General features: G+C 38.5%; 1 protein-coding gene across 1 annotated transcript; it reads right to left on the minus strand.

The window, feature by feature from the left end:
* Positions 1-254: 254 nt before the first annotated feature.
* LOC136705136 (multidrug and toxin extrusion protein 1-like) lies at positions 255-15,126 on the minus strand. Its single transcript, XM_066678399.1, has 17 exons — positions 14,983-15,126; positions 13,834-13,935; positions 13,220-13,288; positions 11,596-11,744; positions 10,898-10,940; positions 10,692-10,736; positions 10,500-10,597; positions 10,179-10,276; positions 9,933-10,046; positions 9,175-9,242; positions 5,092-5,200; positions 4,918-4,993; positions 4,554-4,623; positions 4,331-4,463; positions 4,141-4,235; positions 3,960-4,040; positions 255-2,050 (listed from the first exon to the last, which is right to left on the minus strand). Exons 1-17 carry the CDS (start codon positions 15,124-15,126, stop codon positions 1,721-1,723), a joined length of 1,824 nt encoding a protein of 607 aa, XP_066534496.1. The 3' UTR covers positions 255-1,720.
* Between the last annotated feature and the right edge of the window lie 363 nt (positions 15,127-15,489).

Raw genomic sequence — 15,489 nt, forward strand, 5'->3', positions numbered from 1 at the left:
ACCCAGACAGACCAATGATTCTTTCCAGAAGGGTGATGTACAATGTAGTGAAGATCTTACAATCTATGATGAATGACAGCAGTTCAAAGTCCCGCAGCAGTTCCTACTCAACAGCAGTATCTCCAAAATTCAAAATAAGTGGATGGTAATATCCTATAAATCAATAATAACCTCTGTCCCAGCAGAATATTTTAAACATAACACTTTATAAACAAACACATATTTATAGGTATTTACAAATTGTTTATGCCACCATAAGGGTAAATACCATACATGTAGAAAAAAAATAATGGCTTCATTCATTCATTCATTGTATGTAACCACTTATCCAGATCAGGGTTGCGGTTGCTTCTTATATATATAAAACGTTAAAATAATCAACTTTACAGTTTCAGACTGTAAAAGTCTGTGGATTTATAATTGTTATAAAAATATTACAGTTATCTTTATTCTATTATTGAACATATTATTATTGGACTCATATTGTCAAGCTAATATAAATGTTTAAGGATGTAATGCCATTGTAGAGCATTTTATTTCATTGCATTTTATCTTAGCAGGGAAAAAGGCAAGAGATTATTTAAACTGCTCATGTAAAAGCTAACAGAACACTGGGAATGTTGTCATCATTAAATAAAATGAACACAACCCTAACAGAAGGGTACAGTCCAGTGAAAGTTCACAGATAATAGAGCCTTCATACCCTTTACATTTGATATTATGTCTTTGCTCTGATACAAAAGCATTTTATATCTGTTCCCACAGGCATATATGCATTGCTGGTTCTTCATCATGTGATATGATGTACATCACATTACCCAAAAAGCATGTGAATACAAAGGCAACTATAGAAAAGGAAGAGCACATCCTAGTTCACCATGGCACACTGCTAAGTCACACATTCTTTCTTAGAAGAAAAAAAAGGGTGGTATTAACTGGATTTCCTAGATTGGATTACCACTGCTGAACATTGTGACCAAAAAGAAATGGAGGAAACTCAGGCACATGATCTGTAGACACAAAGAGAACTGAGATGAAAGACTTCATGGGGTCGGCTAGAAAAAACAAACAGCGGCTGTGAACTTAATGTCCAGTTTCACAAAGTGTGATAACAGCCATTACATTCACTGATGTTTTTGGAAAATTCATTTCTATTTTTGGAACATAAATTGGTCATCTTGACAAACAGTTATAGCCTTGTGCTTACATATGTGCACACAGAATTACACAAGTAACTTTGCAAATTCAGATTCACATTCAGCTTCAGTGAATTGAGCAAAAAAAATAAAAAATAAATAAAATGGTGAAAATACAATAACAATTAAATTACGTATGATTTTGAGAACTGTATATGGGCCGGATCTGACATATTGGTGACCTGGGTGACTGCCAAGGGGCAATCAATGTCAGGGGCACCAAAACATTGTTCTGAGTGCAATAATAGAACTGATCATGATCATATTTAGTTCACATAACAAGACGGTTCTTTAGAAATTAGGTTTACGTAAGATTCTATGAATGTAATTCCAGTATAATATTAGCCTTACTGTGTAAGTAATAGCTATGAAAGATGAATATGACAATAGAAAAATGATAGCCCCCAGATGAACATTTAGGATGCTAAAACGACTCTTAAACAACCCTAAAATTTTATTTTGTCCTTCAGTCCTTCAGATTAAAGGTTACAAAACACAAGGAAAAAAATAAACGGATGCTATATTCAGAATGACATTACTGAACTGGTATGAGGGGAAGGTGTAATATAATGTATTGTTGTGTTAAAATGGAAAGTGACATTAGCTCCAACAGAATAAGAAATCTCAGGCAGAGGCAGGATGATGTGTAGAGATGTCCCTACAGCTAGGATAAGGAAAGCAGCCACAGTGGTCAGGCCTCTCCTGATGATGAGCTGAGAGGTGGACAGTTGTGCTGTGCTACTGCTTCCATTCTTATTTAATGTCTCTTGTTGCTGATCCACTCTCGGTCTTTCTACATCCACTGAACTGAACCTTGCATCTTCATGGGAATGCAGAGCACGGGACATTCCATTCTATTGTTGGAAAAGATACCTTTAAATTAGATTTATATTATATATGGCACATGCTTATCCACAACTATGTAGCATTTTAATCATGTTACAGTATTAATTTTGCCCAATAAATTTATTTGGTATAGCATGGTGTCCCTGCATAAGCTGGGAATCAAAACTTAGTCTGTATGGAGAAAATTAGTGTTATCCATTGCACAATATCTATCGTGACCTATTATAAAATTCTTAAAGTTTTACCAGTTATAGTTAGGAAAAATATATATATGATTTCATAATTTTTAAAAATAATTTAAATGCTGTCAATTGAGATGTTGAGTTTTTAAAAATAGCCCAAAATAATGACAAATTGGATAGTTCAAGTTATGTACATTTTAATTTTGTGTGTATACTTACTATATATACTATACTAAAACTTACTACTATACTATACTATACTCTTATTATACATTATTCTTAAAGTAAAATCTCTTAGCTCAAATATATTACAATTTTAGAAGAAAATTTCAAAGGCCATATTAAGTGTTTAGAAAGTTGTTTTAAAACTGTAGTTTTTCAAGCTACAAGCTGGCTGGAGGTGCGTTTGTAGTAAGGACTCATAGGAATGTGTTAGACAAAGTTCTGCACTATATCCAGTTACATTTTGCTGCATGTGAAAACCAAAAAATATGGGGTAATATATATGCAGAAATCTGATTTTTGAGCTAAAATCCAGCTCTCCAGATTGGATTTCTAGGCATTAATTCAGAGTATGCCTTGCGCCCAATGATTCCAGGTAGACTCTGGACTCACCGCGACCTGGATAAGCGGTTACAGATAATGAATGAATGAATGAATGAATGAATGAATGAATAATTCAGAGTGTGCTGTTTACATGACTACCTGAATAGTCAGATATGTGCCTAAATCTTATTATGATTGGGGGTGTGTTTCCCATTAACAATTTATCTTAGCAATTTATGAATAACTGTTAGAAAGATGCAACTTTAAGGGCAAAACCAATCGTAGACACAGGTCCGAAGTTCGGCCATCTTCTGCACTTCGAAAGCGACAAAAGTGGCATGGCGCCCGGAAGCCATGAGAGTCAGTAATGCGAAGTGGGCAAATTCAGTGACGCAGTGAAGTTCAGCTCCACTCAACTTTATGCAATAAACAGTGATGTGAGGTAGCGACTACCAATCAGAAAGCAGTCTTCACATTCCCTCAGAACCGCTCCACTGACTTTGGTTCCTACTAAAGGTTTGGTACTTTCTCAAAACTGCAACTGGACTTGTTTAAAGTTCAAGTATGCTTTGTTGTTTATTAAAATTGAAAGTGTTAACACTATTTGCTTTGAATGTTTAAGTAGAGCTACTTTTTTGATAAATTACATTATGGCCCAAATTACAGTTCACATTTAAGTCAAAAATAAGGTTGTGATCATTCTGTGAATAAATAACTGGTTGTTGTACTTGGGGGACGCGAGTTGTTCACGATGCTGAGTGATTCGGTATGCATGCACAGTTAGAGACAGTAGTTCATCTGACACTGTTTGTGTAGTCCTTCACAGGTCAGAGGATGCTACCCACAGTATGGCCACAGTATGCTGTTGGCTGGATTAAGTGTTGTGATTACATAATTTTGCCAGGGGTAGTAGACTCATATAACTGAATGTATACGTTGAACAATCCCAAATATTCGCTGCCTATGCCTTGCCGTGGCAGTGTGCGTGAGTAGCCGGTTGCAGGAGCACTCCACATGATCTGGCCAATTTTTGTTGTGTTTATGTAGGGTTTTGCCATGCTATACATAATTAGTATGTTTTTGGAAACCATACATTCTTGAGAAAATATCTTTGCTTCTGTCAAGCTACAGAATAAAACAGCTAAGCTGGTAACTTCACAGTTGTAGCTAGTTCTTCCACAAGACTTGCCTCTGAAGTCTGTAGATTTTGAACGCTCTCAATATCTGCTGCCTTCCTGGTCAATGTATTTCTTCCAGTACGGTCAAGGGCCTGAAAATTGCAGAAATGTTTATTAAACATAAATGAAATTTAAATGAAAAACCTGCTTCTTGCTTTCCTGAAGATACAGAATTACTGAACATTCCCTTACCTCTTCTGTTGCTCTCTTCCAGTTTAATTTGAAAATGACTATGATGAAAAACGTGGACTGTATACACACACATATAAGAAGACCTAACCAAAAACCTGCAACAACAATGAACAAGGCAATAAATATAAGGCTTGAATGAACACCCATACCATATATACAGCAGAAAAAGTAACAACAAAAAAATACAAACCAAGAACTTCTAGCTTTGCTGTGAACATGAGAGAGATGCCCAGTGGAAGTCCAATACAATAGTAACCAAAGAGATTAGCTACAGCTGCTATCCTCTGCCGCCCAGAACCCAGAAGAATGCCCATGCTGACGCACTGAGGTGAAAAAACAGGGTTGTGGTTTAAGCTAACTGCTTATAAAGTACTTTTAATTATAGTTTAATGCCTTGAAAATGTAAAGCTCACCACCAGACCATCAAAGAACTGGAGAAAACAGTAGACATTCAGAAGTTCAGAAACCAGCTGTACAATCCTCCTGACAGAACACATTCAGTGAGGAAGTGGTTAAATGTATAGGTTGAAGATAAAATTCAATATGTCTGTTGTCCAATAAAACATTTCTCCAAAATGTTTGCTTTACAATAGGAGAGAATAACTTGCTTAAATTTCTTAAATATAATGTGAGTAAATGCAAAGAAATATTCTCAGGCTCACAGTTCTTCATCTATCTTCATGTATAGATGAAGATCACAAAAATAATGGAAATACATTGTTTTCTGTGGAGAGCAACACTATGTTAAAGAGAAGAATAGTCTAGAACCAAGCTTACCTATCATCTGTAAATAAGTAACCGATGACTGACTTGAGTGAAGCCAGCACAGCACCCTGTAAGACCGCTAGAACAGCTGTGTCATCAAACCATCAGAAAAGAAAAAAAATTAAGCAAACTTGCTGTGATCAGTAAATAGCTGAATAAAATGTGAGTTAAAGTGTGGGAGTAAACCTGTGCATGTGAGAGAAACCTTGCTAGAGAGGATGGCTCCAGTAGTGTCTCCAGCCCCTAGTGCATTACCCACACGCACACAGGCTGCACCTTGAATGCCGACAGGGATCTAAATATACAAATCAAAGATATACAAATGTATATACAAATCTAAATAAACAAAAAAATAACATTTTAAATAAATACTCTTAAATCTTGCATTTCTGCAAGAACCCTATTGAAAAAGAGTTGGGTTTTTCATCCAAGGAGGACCTGAGGAGATCCTGTATTGAAGAGTGTTCTCAGATTTTTTTGTAATGTAACCTGAGGTAAGAAGAGCATGTTGAGAGGACACTGCCAGAAATCATAAAGGGTTTGATTAAAATGGGAGCCAACATTTGTAGAGCATACTGTATAGAACTACTTCTAAGTAAGGCAGTATTTCCCAGACAGGAGTTGTGATTTATTAACAACACAGTAGTGTGACAGAAAGCAAAAGTAAACATAACAGTCTTTTTTATTGTATTACCAATGTTATTAAACAGTATACTAAAATGCAGTAGAGATTAGGTAGCAAAAATGGAGATTTAAAGTTCATGTGTGAAACTAGCACTTCAAAGAACTCTACAGGCCTCATCTCAATTTCTGCTGAGAGAATGACCCTAATTCATCAAAGCAGTCAAGAAGCAAGTGCTGAATTATGTAAAACTATCCATCATCTAATTCCAGGATTCATACACATTCAAAAAGAAGGGCATTTCCAAGAATAATCCAGTACATTCCACTGCTGAATATCCACAGTGAAGTTAAACTGTAAAGTATCAGTGATATTAAATTACTTATGGCAAGGACCAACAGGGCAGTAAATGCTATAAATGTAATGCTACCACGGGCTGCAGATGATGAAAATGTAATATATACAGAGGCTTATTATTAGGTGTGTTCCAAAAGTTGTTTCGGTTCCTCAATCCTCTGCTTAACATCACTGTGTTCACATTTACAGTGCCTTGCGAAAGTATTCGGCCCCCTTGAACTTTTCAGCCTTTTGCCACATTTCAGGCTTCAAACATAAAGATATAAAATTTTTAATTTTTGTGAAGAATCATCAACAAGTGGGACACAATCGTGAAGTGGAATGAAATTTATTGGATGTGTCAAACTTTTTTAACAAATAAAAACTGAAATGTGGGGCGTGCAATTTTATTCGGAACCTTTACTTTCAGTGCAGCAAACTCACTCCAGAAGTACAGGAGGATCTCTGAATGATCCAATGTTGTCCCAAATGACTGATGATGATAAATAGAATCCACCTGTGTGTAATCAAGTTTTGGTATAAATGCACCTGCTCTGTGATAGTCTCAGGGTCCTGTTCAAAGTGCAGAGAGCATCATGAAGACCAAGGATCACACCAGGCAGGTCCGAGATACTGTTGTGGAGAAGTTTAAAGCCGGATTTGGATATAAAAAGATTTCCCAAGCTTTAAACATCCCAAGGAGCACTGTGCAAGCATTCATATGGAAGTAGTAGAAATGGAAGGAGTATCAGACCACTGCAAATCTACCAAGACCCGGCTGTCCCTCTAAACTTTCATCTCGAACAAGGAGAAGACTGATCAGAGATGCAGCCCAGAGGCCCATGATCACTCTGGATGAACTGCAGAGATCTACAGAGTCCAACAATCAGTTGTTCATTTCATTCATTCATTCATTATCTGTAATAATGAATCCAGTTCAGGATCGAGGTGGGTCCAGAGCCTACCTGGAATCATTGGGCGCAAGCCAGGAATACACCCTGGAGGGTGCGCCAGTCCTTCACAGGGCAACACAGACACACAATCACTTACACACTCACACCTACGGACACTTTTGAGTCGCCAATCCACCTACCAACGTGTGGAGGAAACCCACAGGGAGAACACACCAAACTCCTCACAGACAGTCACCCAGAGCAGGAATCGACCCCACAACCTCCAGGTCCCTGGAGCTGTGTGACTGCGACACTACCTGCTGCACCACCATGCCACCCACAATCAGTCGTACACTGCACAAATCTGGCCTTTATGGAAGAGTGGCAAGAAGAAAGCCATTTCTCAAAGATATCCATAAGAAGTCTCATTTAAAGTTTGCCACAAGCCACCTGGGAGACACACCAAACTTGGAAGAAGGTGCTCTGGTCAGATGAAACCACAATGAATGTTTGGCCACAATGCAAAACGATATGTTTGGCGTAAAATCAACACAGCTCATCACCCTGAACACACCATCCCCACTGTCAAACATGGTGGTGGTAACATCATGGTTTGGGCCTGCTTTTCGTCAGCAGGGACAGGGAAGATGGTCAAAATTGATGGGAAGATGGATGGGGCCAAATACAGGACCATTCTGGAAGAAAACCTGTTGGAGTCTGCAAGAGATCTGAGACTGGGACGGAGATTTATCTTCCAACAAGACAATGATCCAAAACATAAAGCCAAATCTACAATGGAATGGTTCACAAATAAACGTATCCAGGTGTTGGAATGGCCAAGTCAAAGTCCAGACCTGAATCCAATTGAGAATCTGTGGAAAGAGCTGAAGACTGCTGTTCACAAATGCTCTCCATCCAACCTCACTGAGCTTGAGCTGTTTTGCAAGGAAAAATGGGCAAGAATTTCAGTCTCTCGATGTGCAAAACTGATAGAGACATACCCCAGACGACTTGCAGCTGTAATTGCAGCAAAAGGTGGCGCTGTTTTAAGTATTAACGCATGGGGGCCGAATAATATTGCACTGAAATTTTCAAATACTGTGCATAAATCAGTAAAGCTCTTCCTAGACCTTTGTGGTTAGACAGCTCTGACAGCCAGAAATGACTTTTGAAGAAATAAATGTGCAATATACTATTCACTTACTTCTGTTTCATAATTTCATAGAAGTGTTGAAACAGTTTCAGCATTTATGATTGATGTCAAGAAGCTGCAGAATCACATAAAATAATATTCTGCTTTATCAGATGTAGAATATGGAGCTATGCAGATAGTATGATTGTTTTTACTGGATCTATAATTTAATGGATCTGTAACTGATTTTTAGTCATTATTAGTTAATAGACTGCCCAGGCTAAAAATAATGGTATGATGAAATGAGCCCAAGAAATAAAAAAGGCAAGAGGTCATAAGAAAAATCCTGAGGTCACTGGTTATGTTTAAAAAAATAGGATACTATCACAGTTTGTGTTTTACATTATGATATTTTTGATAATGTTTATTTTTCATTACATTCAAGTATGTTTTTTATTGATTTGTTTCCAGGACCATTCCGTACTGCATTCAGAACTCATGTTTACTTTTCATTACATCCTGTATTTTCCAGGAGATTTCAGCACATACATCAGCTCCAGTGTGTTTGTAATTAAATGATTTCTTACCAATGCCTCATTTACTTGTCATTTACATGAAACAAGCCCTACTTCATACAGGTGTGACATTAGTACATTGGTATTAAACAAATGATGAGATGGATGGGCTCACATGATCATTCTAAAATTTCATATACATTTATATAACAATATATGTATATATTGTATTATGCTTATACTGCATTAGTAAAATGTGTTTTTGTTTTATTTTCATGGGTGGTTATGTTTAGAAATTCATTCATTCATTTTCTGTAAGCACTTATCCAGTTCAGGGTCGCGGTGGGTCCAGAGCCTGGAATCATTGGGCACAAGGCGGAAATACACCCTGGAGGGGGTGCCAGTCCTTCACAGGGCTGTTTAGAAATGATTATTTTAAAATATTATTTTGTGTTTTTGTTATCATTATAATATTGTTGTTGATATTGTAGATGCCATTGATATTTTTGTTAGTTTAACTACAAAAAAGCGTTCTTACACAATGTTAAATTATTATGGTTAGATTTAAACCACACTTGTGATTTTGATTGGAGAGTCACACCAAAAGTGAGACAGATAAATATCTAAATGTGTGGAGAATTTTTGCATATTTATTTTGTGGTTAAATCCTACCTTACCAAAGTTTGATGAACAAGGGCCACCATGTGTCTTGATTTGGTAAACAAATTCATTTGTTCGTCTTTCATAAATTTCCATTTCAAATTATAATACCATGTAATTTAAGGCTGCCAGCATCATGACGGCATGTTGTGCTGCCAAGTCCAATTCACTCAGCATCCCTGAAATACAACAGAAGGAATTTTTGATCAGGTAGAGCAAATATTCTTTGAGATAAATGAATGAAATTGCATTTTCATTTGGGAATAGAGGAAATGATTCCTTTTCCAAAAGCTGAAAGGAATCCTGAAAGGTTTTTGTGCATCATGCTATAAATTATAAATACATGTATTAGTGTTGGTGTTGATTAAAGCAGTACACCTGGCAAATGTCAAAATTAGTGCAATCTGAATTTTTCTCCACTTTCCTCTAAATCCTATCATTGTAACAGCAGAAACACAGCAGGCATGCTAATTGGTTTGTACATTATGCTCATTTGTTTTGGGAAAGACCTTGGTGTCTCTGTGTGAAAAGCTGAGGCTCTGAACCAGAGAGAATTAACCCATTAGCAACATGGTGGAACAAAATAATAGGGCCAAAGCCTGAAACAAAATGAAACACCACTGAACTAAAACAAAAAAAAATAAATAAATAATGTACAGCCCATACATCATCTAAGTTTCATGTAAACAAATACAAATCTAGCCTATTTGGAAAATGTTACTGGAGGGGCATCAACTATGCACTAGATGTAATTTTTGCCAATTTTACATTGACAGTTGATAAGCATCCAAAATTGCTTTTCAAATCCGTGGTCAATGTCACACTTGATAAGCAACTTTTTTTTGTTTGTTTGTTTGTTGAGTGTATACCTGCTAAAAATCCTCCAAGCTCATATATCCACCACTCGAAGCAGAGCATCATTGTACTTGGGATCGCTAACTTCATGTAAGCCCCCCAGTCCTGCAGTGACTCTAAAGACCAGCCTGTCACAAAGAGAGAGAGAAATGTAGATCAGGGCAGAGCAGACCTGGCTGGGGCACTGTGCACACAGATTTAAATAACAGGCTGTTTGTGAACATGAATGAAATCAATAATGATTGCTTGTCTAACCTCACCTCCCCATGTTCCTACATGCAACTTCTTCCAACGAATGTAAGCAAACAGAAACACACTAGTGTAGAACTCCGCCAAAGTGTTAGCTGCAGCAGACCCACTGAAATCCCAGGAGAGAGACCAAAAGTAAATCTGAAAATATTGACATTCTCTGACCTATTCATGCAATGTCCACATTCCTTTGGATAAGCTATACACAACAAATAGTAGCTGATACAGCTCAAACAGATAGAAGATAGAAATGTTGCAAAGAACCATAAGGAACAGCTGACATTTGATTACACAAAAATAATATGTGCTTTTCAATTAGTGGCTAGACTTACTACACCCCAAAGTCCAACCAGATGATAAGGATATAATTTGTCAATACGTTGGCAATGTTAGCTGCAGCTGCTGTATACATCTGTGGCAAGATCACACTCTGCAAAACCAAAGCATCAAGCGCTAATAAGGGAAGCTAGAAATACAATATAGACTCAAGAGTGGGGAAGATCTTGAAGATGAAATCAGCGCACCTGGTTCTGAAGATAAGCTACTTGCAGCTGGTGCAGAAACATGGCCTGTGCACAAGAGACACCCAAGATAAGAAAAAGCAGAGAAGTGGAGAGAACACAGCATAACAAATAGTGCATGAAATGCATGGGATCTTATATTACTTCCCACCAACAGAAGTGTGTGTAGTCAATTGGAAAAGGGGAAAACATTTCATTAAGGGACTTACTGGTACACCAGGCAAGTACACAACCACATACAGCTGGGCTATCCTGCAGGAAAGCACACACATCACAGTGTAGTAGTGCATTATTTCAGAGAGACAGAATTGCACACAAATCAACCAGAGATATCTGCTGCAATCTTATTACCGTCCCACAACCACAGAATACACTGTCAGTGAACATTCTGCATTGGGCTGAAATGTAATAAGTGTGTCCACATTTCATTAGGCAGGTAAACTGAGAAGAGATGCCATGTTCAGATTTTATCGAATTCATATGGGGAAGCTTATCACCTTCAGAAACACTCTGCAAGTGCATAAAAGCCAAGAAGGGAGGAAGTAGAGTTCTGTTCACATAAAATAGGCCAACATGAGAGAACAAAATAGCAGAGATACGGGCATATCATCACTTTTGGAAATTTTTTTCTCCATTTTTATACTGTGTAGCAAAATTTATAATGAATGGATGAATAGTACAGTTTCAAAAGTATTTTCCACTCCCGTTCCATAAAGGAGTTTTCCATTTGGTGAGATGAGGTTTTATCTAAACATTAACAATGGATTTGTTTTAGCTTCTTGTATGTTCTTATATATGTGGCATCAGCTACATACTGAAATGAAATAATCAAGACTACTGTTATTATCTTCTATATGTATCAGTTAAATCCTGAGCAGGCTGAACGAATGCGGTACTTTTTGGTCACCTGGCCACCTCAGGATCCTGTCCCAGCAGTAGCAGGAGGGATTGTGCGTTGATGAGCAGAGCCCAACATGGCAGGCAAAAGAGCAGCAGGATCAGGATCCCTCTCTGCAGGATCACCCCAACATGCAGCAGGTTCTTACTCCCAAACGTCTGTGCAAAAGACCAGAAGAAAGCTCACTTGAAACTTTTGTTTGTGTATTTTCTGTATGATGTCCCTTATCACTTAGTTCTAAGCAATCTACAACACTCTTATTGATAAGGGATATTAAACATCTATTGGTACTAGTCTACTGATGTAGAAAATATTACACTTATATTTATCCTTTACTTGATTTGGAGGGTCTTTAAATATAACCATAATTTATTATTATTATTATTATTATTAATCGTCTGTAGCTGCTTCATCTCAATCAGGGTCATGGTACTTTTACCTAGATTCTACCTGCAATCATTGGGAAAATGGCAGGAACATACCCAGGACTTGGAGACAGTCCATCACAGGGCATCACACACTCTCACCTGTGGGCAATTTCACACTTACCAATGTGTAATTGGATTGTGGTAGGAAACCAGAGCTCCCAGAGGGACATGCAGACACAGGGAGAATACAACAAACACACCTCAAGAGCAGTGACCCATTGTGAGAAACCCATGACCCTGAGATCCTGGAGCTTACCTCTTGTGCCACCATGGTGCTCCAACTGTATCCACTGAATATATAAAGCTTTCTGTGTAGTTGTGTTTAGAGACATAGTTCAATGTCTGGTTTCTATCATCACTACTGGGAATATTACTAAATCAGTCTATTTTTCTGAATAGAGCTTCCCACATCAAATTGGTTTATTCAGTTCAATAATTTAGTTAGAATGTGAGTGTATGTGTCACCCTGTGAAGGACTAGCACCCCCTTCAGGGTGTGTTCCCACCTTGTGCCCAGTGATTCCAGATGGGCTTTGGACCAACCACAACCCTGAACTGGATTACAGACACTGAATGAATGAATAAATTAATTAATTAGTTATGCGGGCAGCACAGTGGCGCTGCAGGTAGTGTCGCTGTCATGCATGTCCAGGGTCCTGGGGCTGGGGTTGTGGGCTTGAGCCCCAATCCAGGTGAGTGTCTGTGAGGAGTTTGGTGTGTTCTCCTTGTGTCCATGTGTGTTTCCTCCGGGTGCTTCAGTGTCCTCCCACGGACCAAAAACACACGTTGGTAGGTAGATTGACTACTTAAAAGTGTCAATAGATGTGTGTGTGTGTGTGTGTCGCCCTGCAAAGGACTGGCGCCCCCTTCAAGGTGTGTTCCCGCTTTGGGCCCAGTGATTTCAGGTTGGCTCTGGACCCACCATGACCCTGAATTAGATAAGCAGTTACAGACAATGAATGAATGAATGAATGAATGAATGAATTTAGTTATGCAAGAAGTATGAAAAAATTCTCATTTAAATTCTTGTTTCCACAAGAATAGCCATGGTGCCCAGGGAGCAGTTGGCGGTTAGGTGCCTTGCAAAAGGTCACTTCAGTCATGACCTGCTGGCTCTGAGGATCAAACCAGCAACCTTCTGGTTACATGCCCAGTTCCCTAACCATCCTGTCCTCATGGTGAAAGTGTTGAGAGTGATATTCACACCTGAGAGACCAAAGTGTCACAAGCCAGAGCAAGTCCTGTTCCTGTGGCAGCAGTTGTAATGCCTATAGTCTGGAAAAAAAGGAATAATAAAAAGATGTTAAAAATGTACATACATTATATGTCCAAATGTTTGTAGACACCCTTTATAATGTGTGAATTCTGCTATTTTAGGATGTAGCTACACACAGGTTGTTCTCTATAGAAAAGTATGAAACGAAGTAGGAACAGCTACTTGTGTCTAAAATCACCAGGTTTAATATCAAATCTCAGCCAGAGGGGTATAAGATACCCAGGGTATTGTGCTGGGGAACATCATTTTCACTAGGGATTTACAATACACATGGGATGAGTTGGAGCAGCGTTTGTGAAGTAATCATTCTTCATCTGTACCTGACAACTAATATTCCCATGATTGGAAACTGTAAAATCCTTAGAGATATGTTCCAACAAACAAAATTTAAGAATATATGCTGGATGTCAGGTGTCCTCAGACATTTGTCCATGTAGTGTAATGATTTTCATCCATGTTTTATTACAACAAAATGATACACTTCAGAAACATCTACAAAGTGCATTTATCAAGGAAAAATGAACATACGAAAACACAAACTCACAACTGTGGCCATTCCATAACCAGCCAGCACACTGTTTCCCAGACGACCGCAAAACATAGTTATGACAAATGGAAGCAGAAAATTCAGGATGCGAGATGCAACCTAGAAAATAGCAAAGCAGAAAAATAACACAGGATGAATAGTACATGAGGCTTAAGGACCATCCACAACAGTCATTGGTGCAGCATTGGAATAGCACAAGGATAATTTATATCTCTGGTGTCTTCCCTCATGTGAAGCAAAAATACAAGATTTACACAAGTGAATAAACAGTCACACTGCAGAGGCAGAGTATACTAGAAGAAGATAGGCTGTGTGTGTATGAGAGAGAGGGGAAATGAAGATTTAAGGAGAAAGTAATTGAAAAAGCAAGGGTGAGAAAGAGGAGAACAAAGGAGAGAGACTGGGAGCAGAGAGTATGATGGTATAGAGATATTTGTGGGACACAGAAAATAAAGAGTGATAAGGATATAACGTGATTTAGAAGGACAGAAGAGCAAGAGGAACTGAAGGTTAAAGTTAATGAGAGAAGGAAAGGGAAAAAGAGTTAGAGATGGGAAGACCAAGAAATAGAAACACCAACAGAGAAGGTTAGAGAATATGGTTTTTAAAAAAGGAGGGAGGTTGGGGCAGAGAGTATGATGAGGTAGAACGGGACAGGGTGCAATTTAAAGTACACAGGGTAGGCAGAGGGATAGAGATATTTAGCGGAAAAAAGAAGAGCGAGGCAGACAGAGATACAGGCACAAAAGGGAAAAGAAAAGAACAGGAATTAGGGGAAGGGAGACTGACAGAAGAATAAACAAAAGAGTGTGATAGAGGGGGAGAAAGTAAGAGAACCGCGTAGATACAGAAAGCAAGGGTGGGAATGAGGTGAGGGAAATAATGAAAATACAAGGTGGCAAGAGAAAAAGAGTAACAGAAAAATAAAAAGCAATGCCCCTTTAAAAAGTAAAAAAAGAAGAGAAACAGGAGACTGATAAAGTGAAGCAGAGGGAAAGAGGGATAAAACGGAGAAATAATGAGAACGACAGGTTTGGTCCAAAACAGAAAGAAATATAGAAAGAACCAGAGAAACAAGCAAAGACATATAAAGCAGAAAAGGGAACAAAAGAGGCAGAGAATGAGTGCAGGGGTCTGATCCCTCACCAGGGGTCCGGTCATACACAGGATGTGGTAGAGCTCCTCACGGTAAGCAAGAGGGAGGCAGCGTCTCACACAGCCGCAGCAGAACAGCTTGGCACTGGGCTCCATGGATGGAGCTTCAGCCCCAGCACTGGATTCATCCATCATTCCCTCGGTACTGTCCCTCACTAAAGACACACTCACTGCAGGACACAGACGTTCTGACGCAGCTGTGCTGTCACAGGTCACTGAGGCAAAGTTTGACCAGTCTTAAGGGCTTACAAATTGGAAGCATGCTCCTTCTGTGAAGATTCAGAAAGGTTCTGGGATTTTTTGGAAACCAGCGTATCTGCATTATTGCACATGACTACATCTTGAAATAATACGCAGATGGACCTGGACATTCAATGTCTCTAACCTGGTATTTACACTATTATATACCAATATTCAAGCTGATGAAGTCATGTGCAGTCAATGGCAGTATCTAAAGGTCTTTTCCATCAAGCACAGACCTGATACACCAATGAAGAA

Source organism: Hoplias malabaricus, chromosome 1 (assembly GCF_029633855.1).
Source record: "Hoplias malabaricus isolate fHopMal1 chromosome 1, fHopMal1.hap1, whole genome shotgun sequence".
Lineage (NCBI taxonomy): Eukaryota > Metazoa > Chordata > Actinopteri > Characiformes > Erythrinidae > Hoplias > Hoplias malabaricus.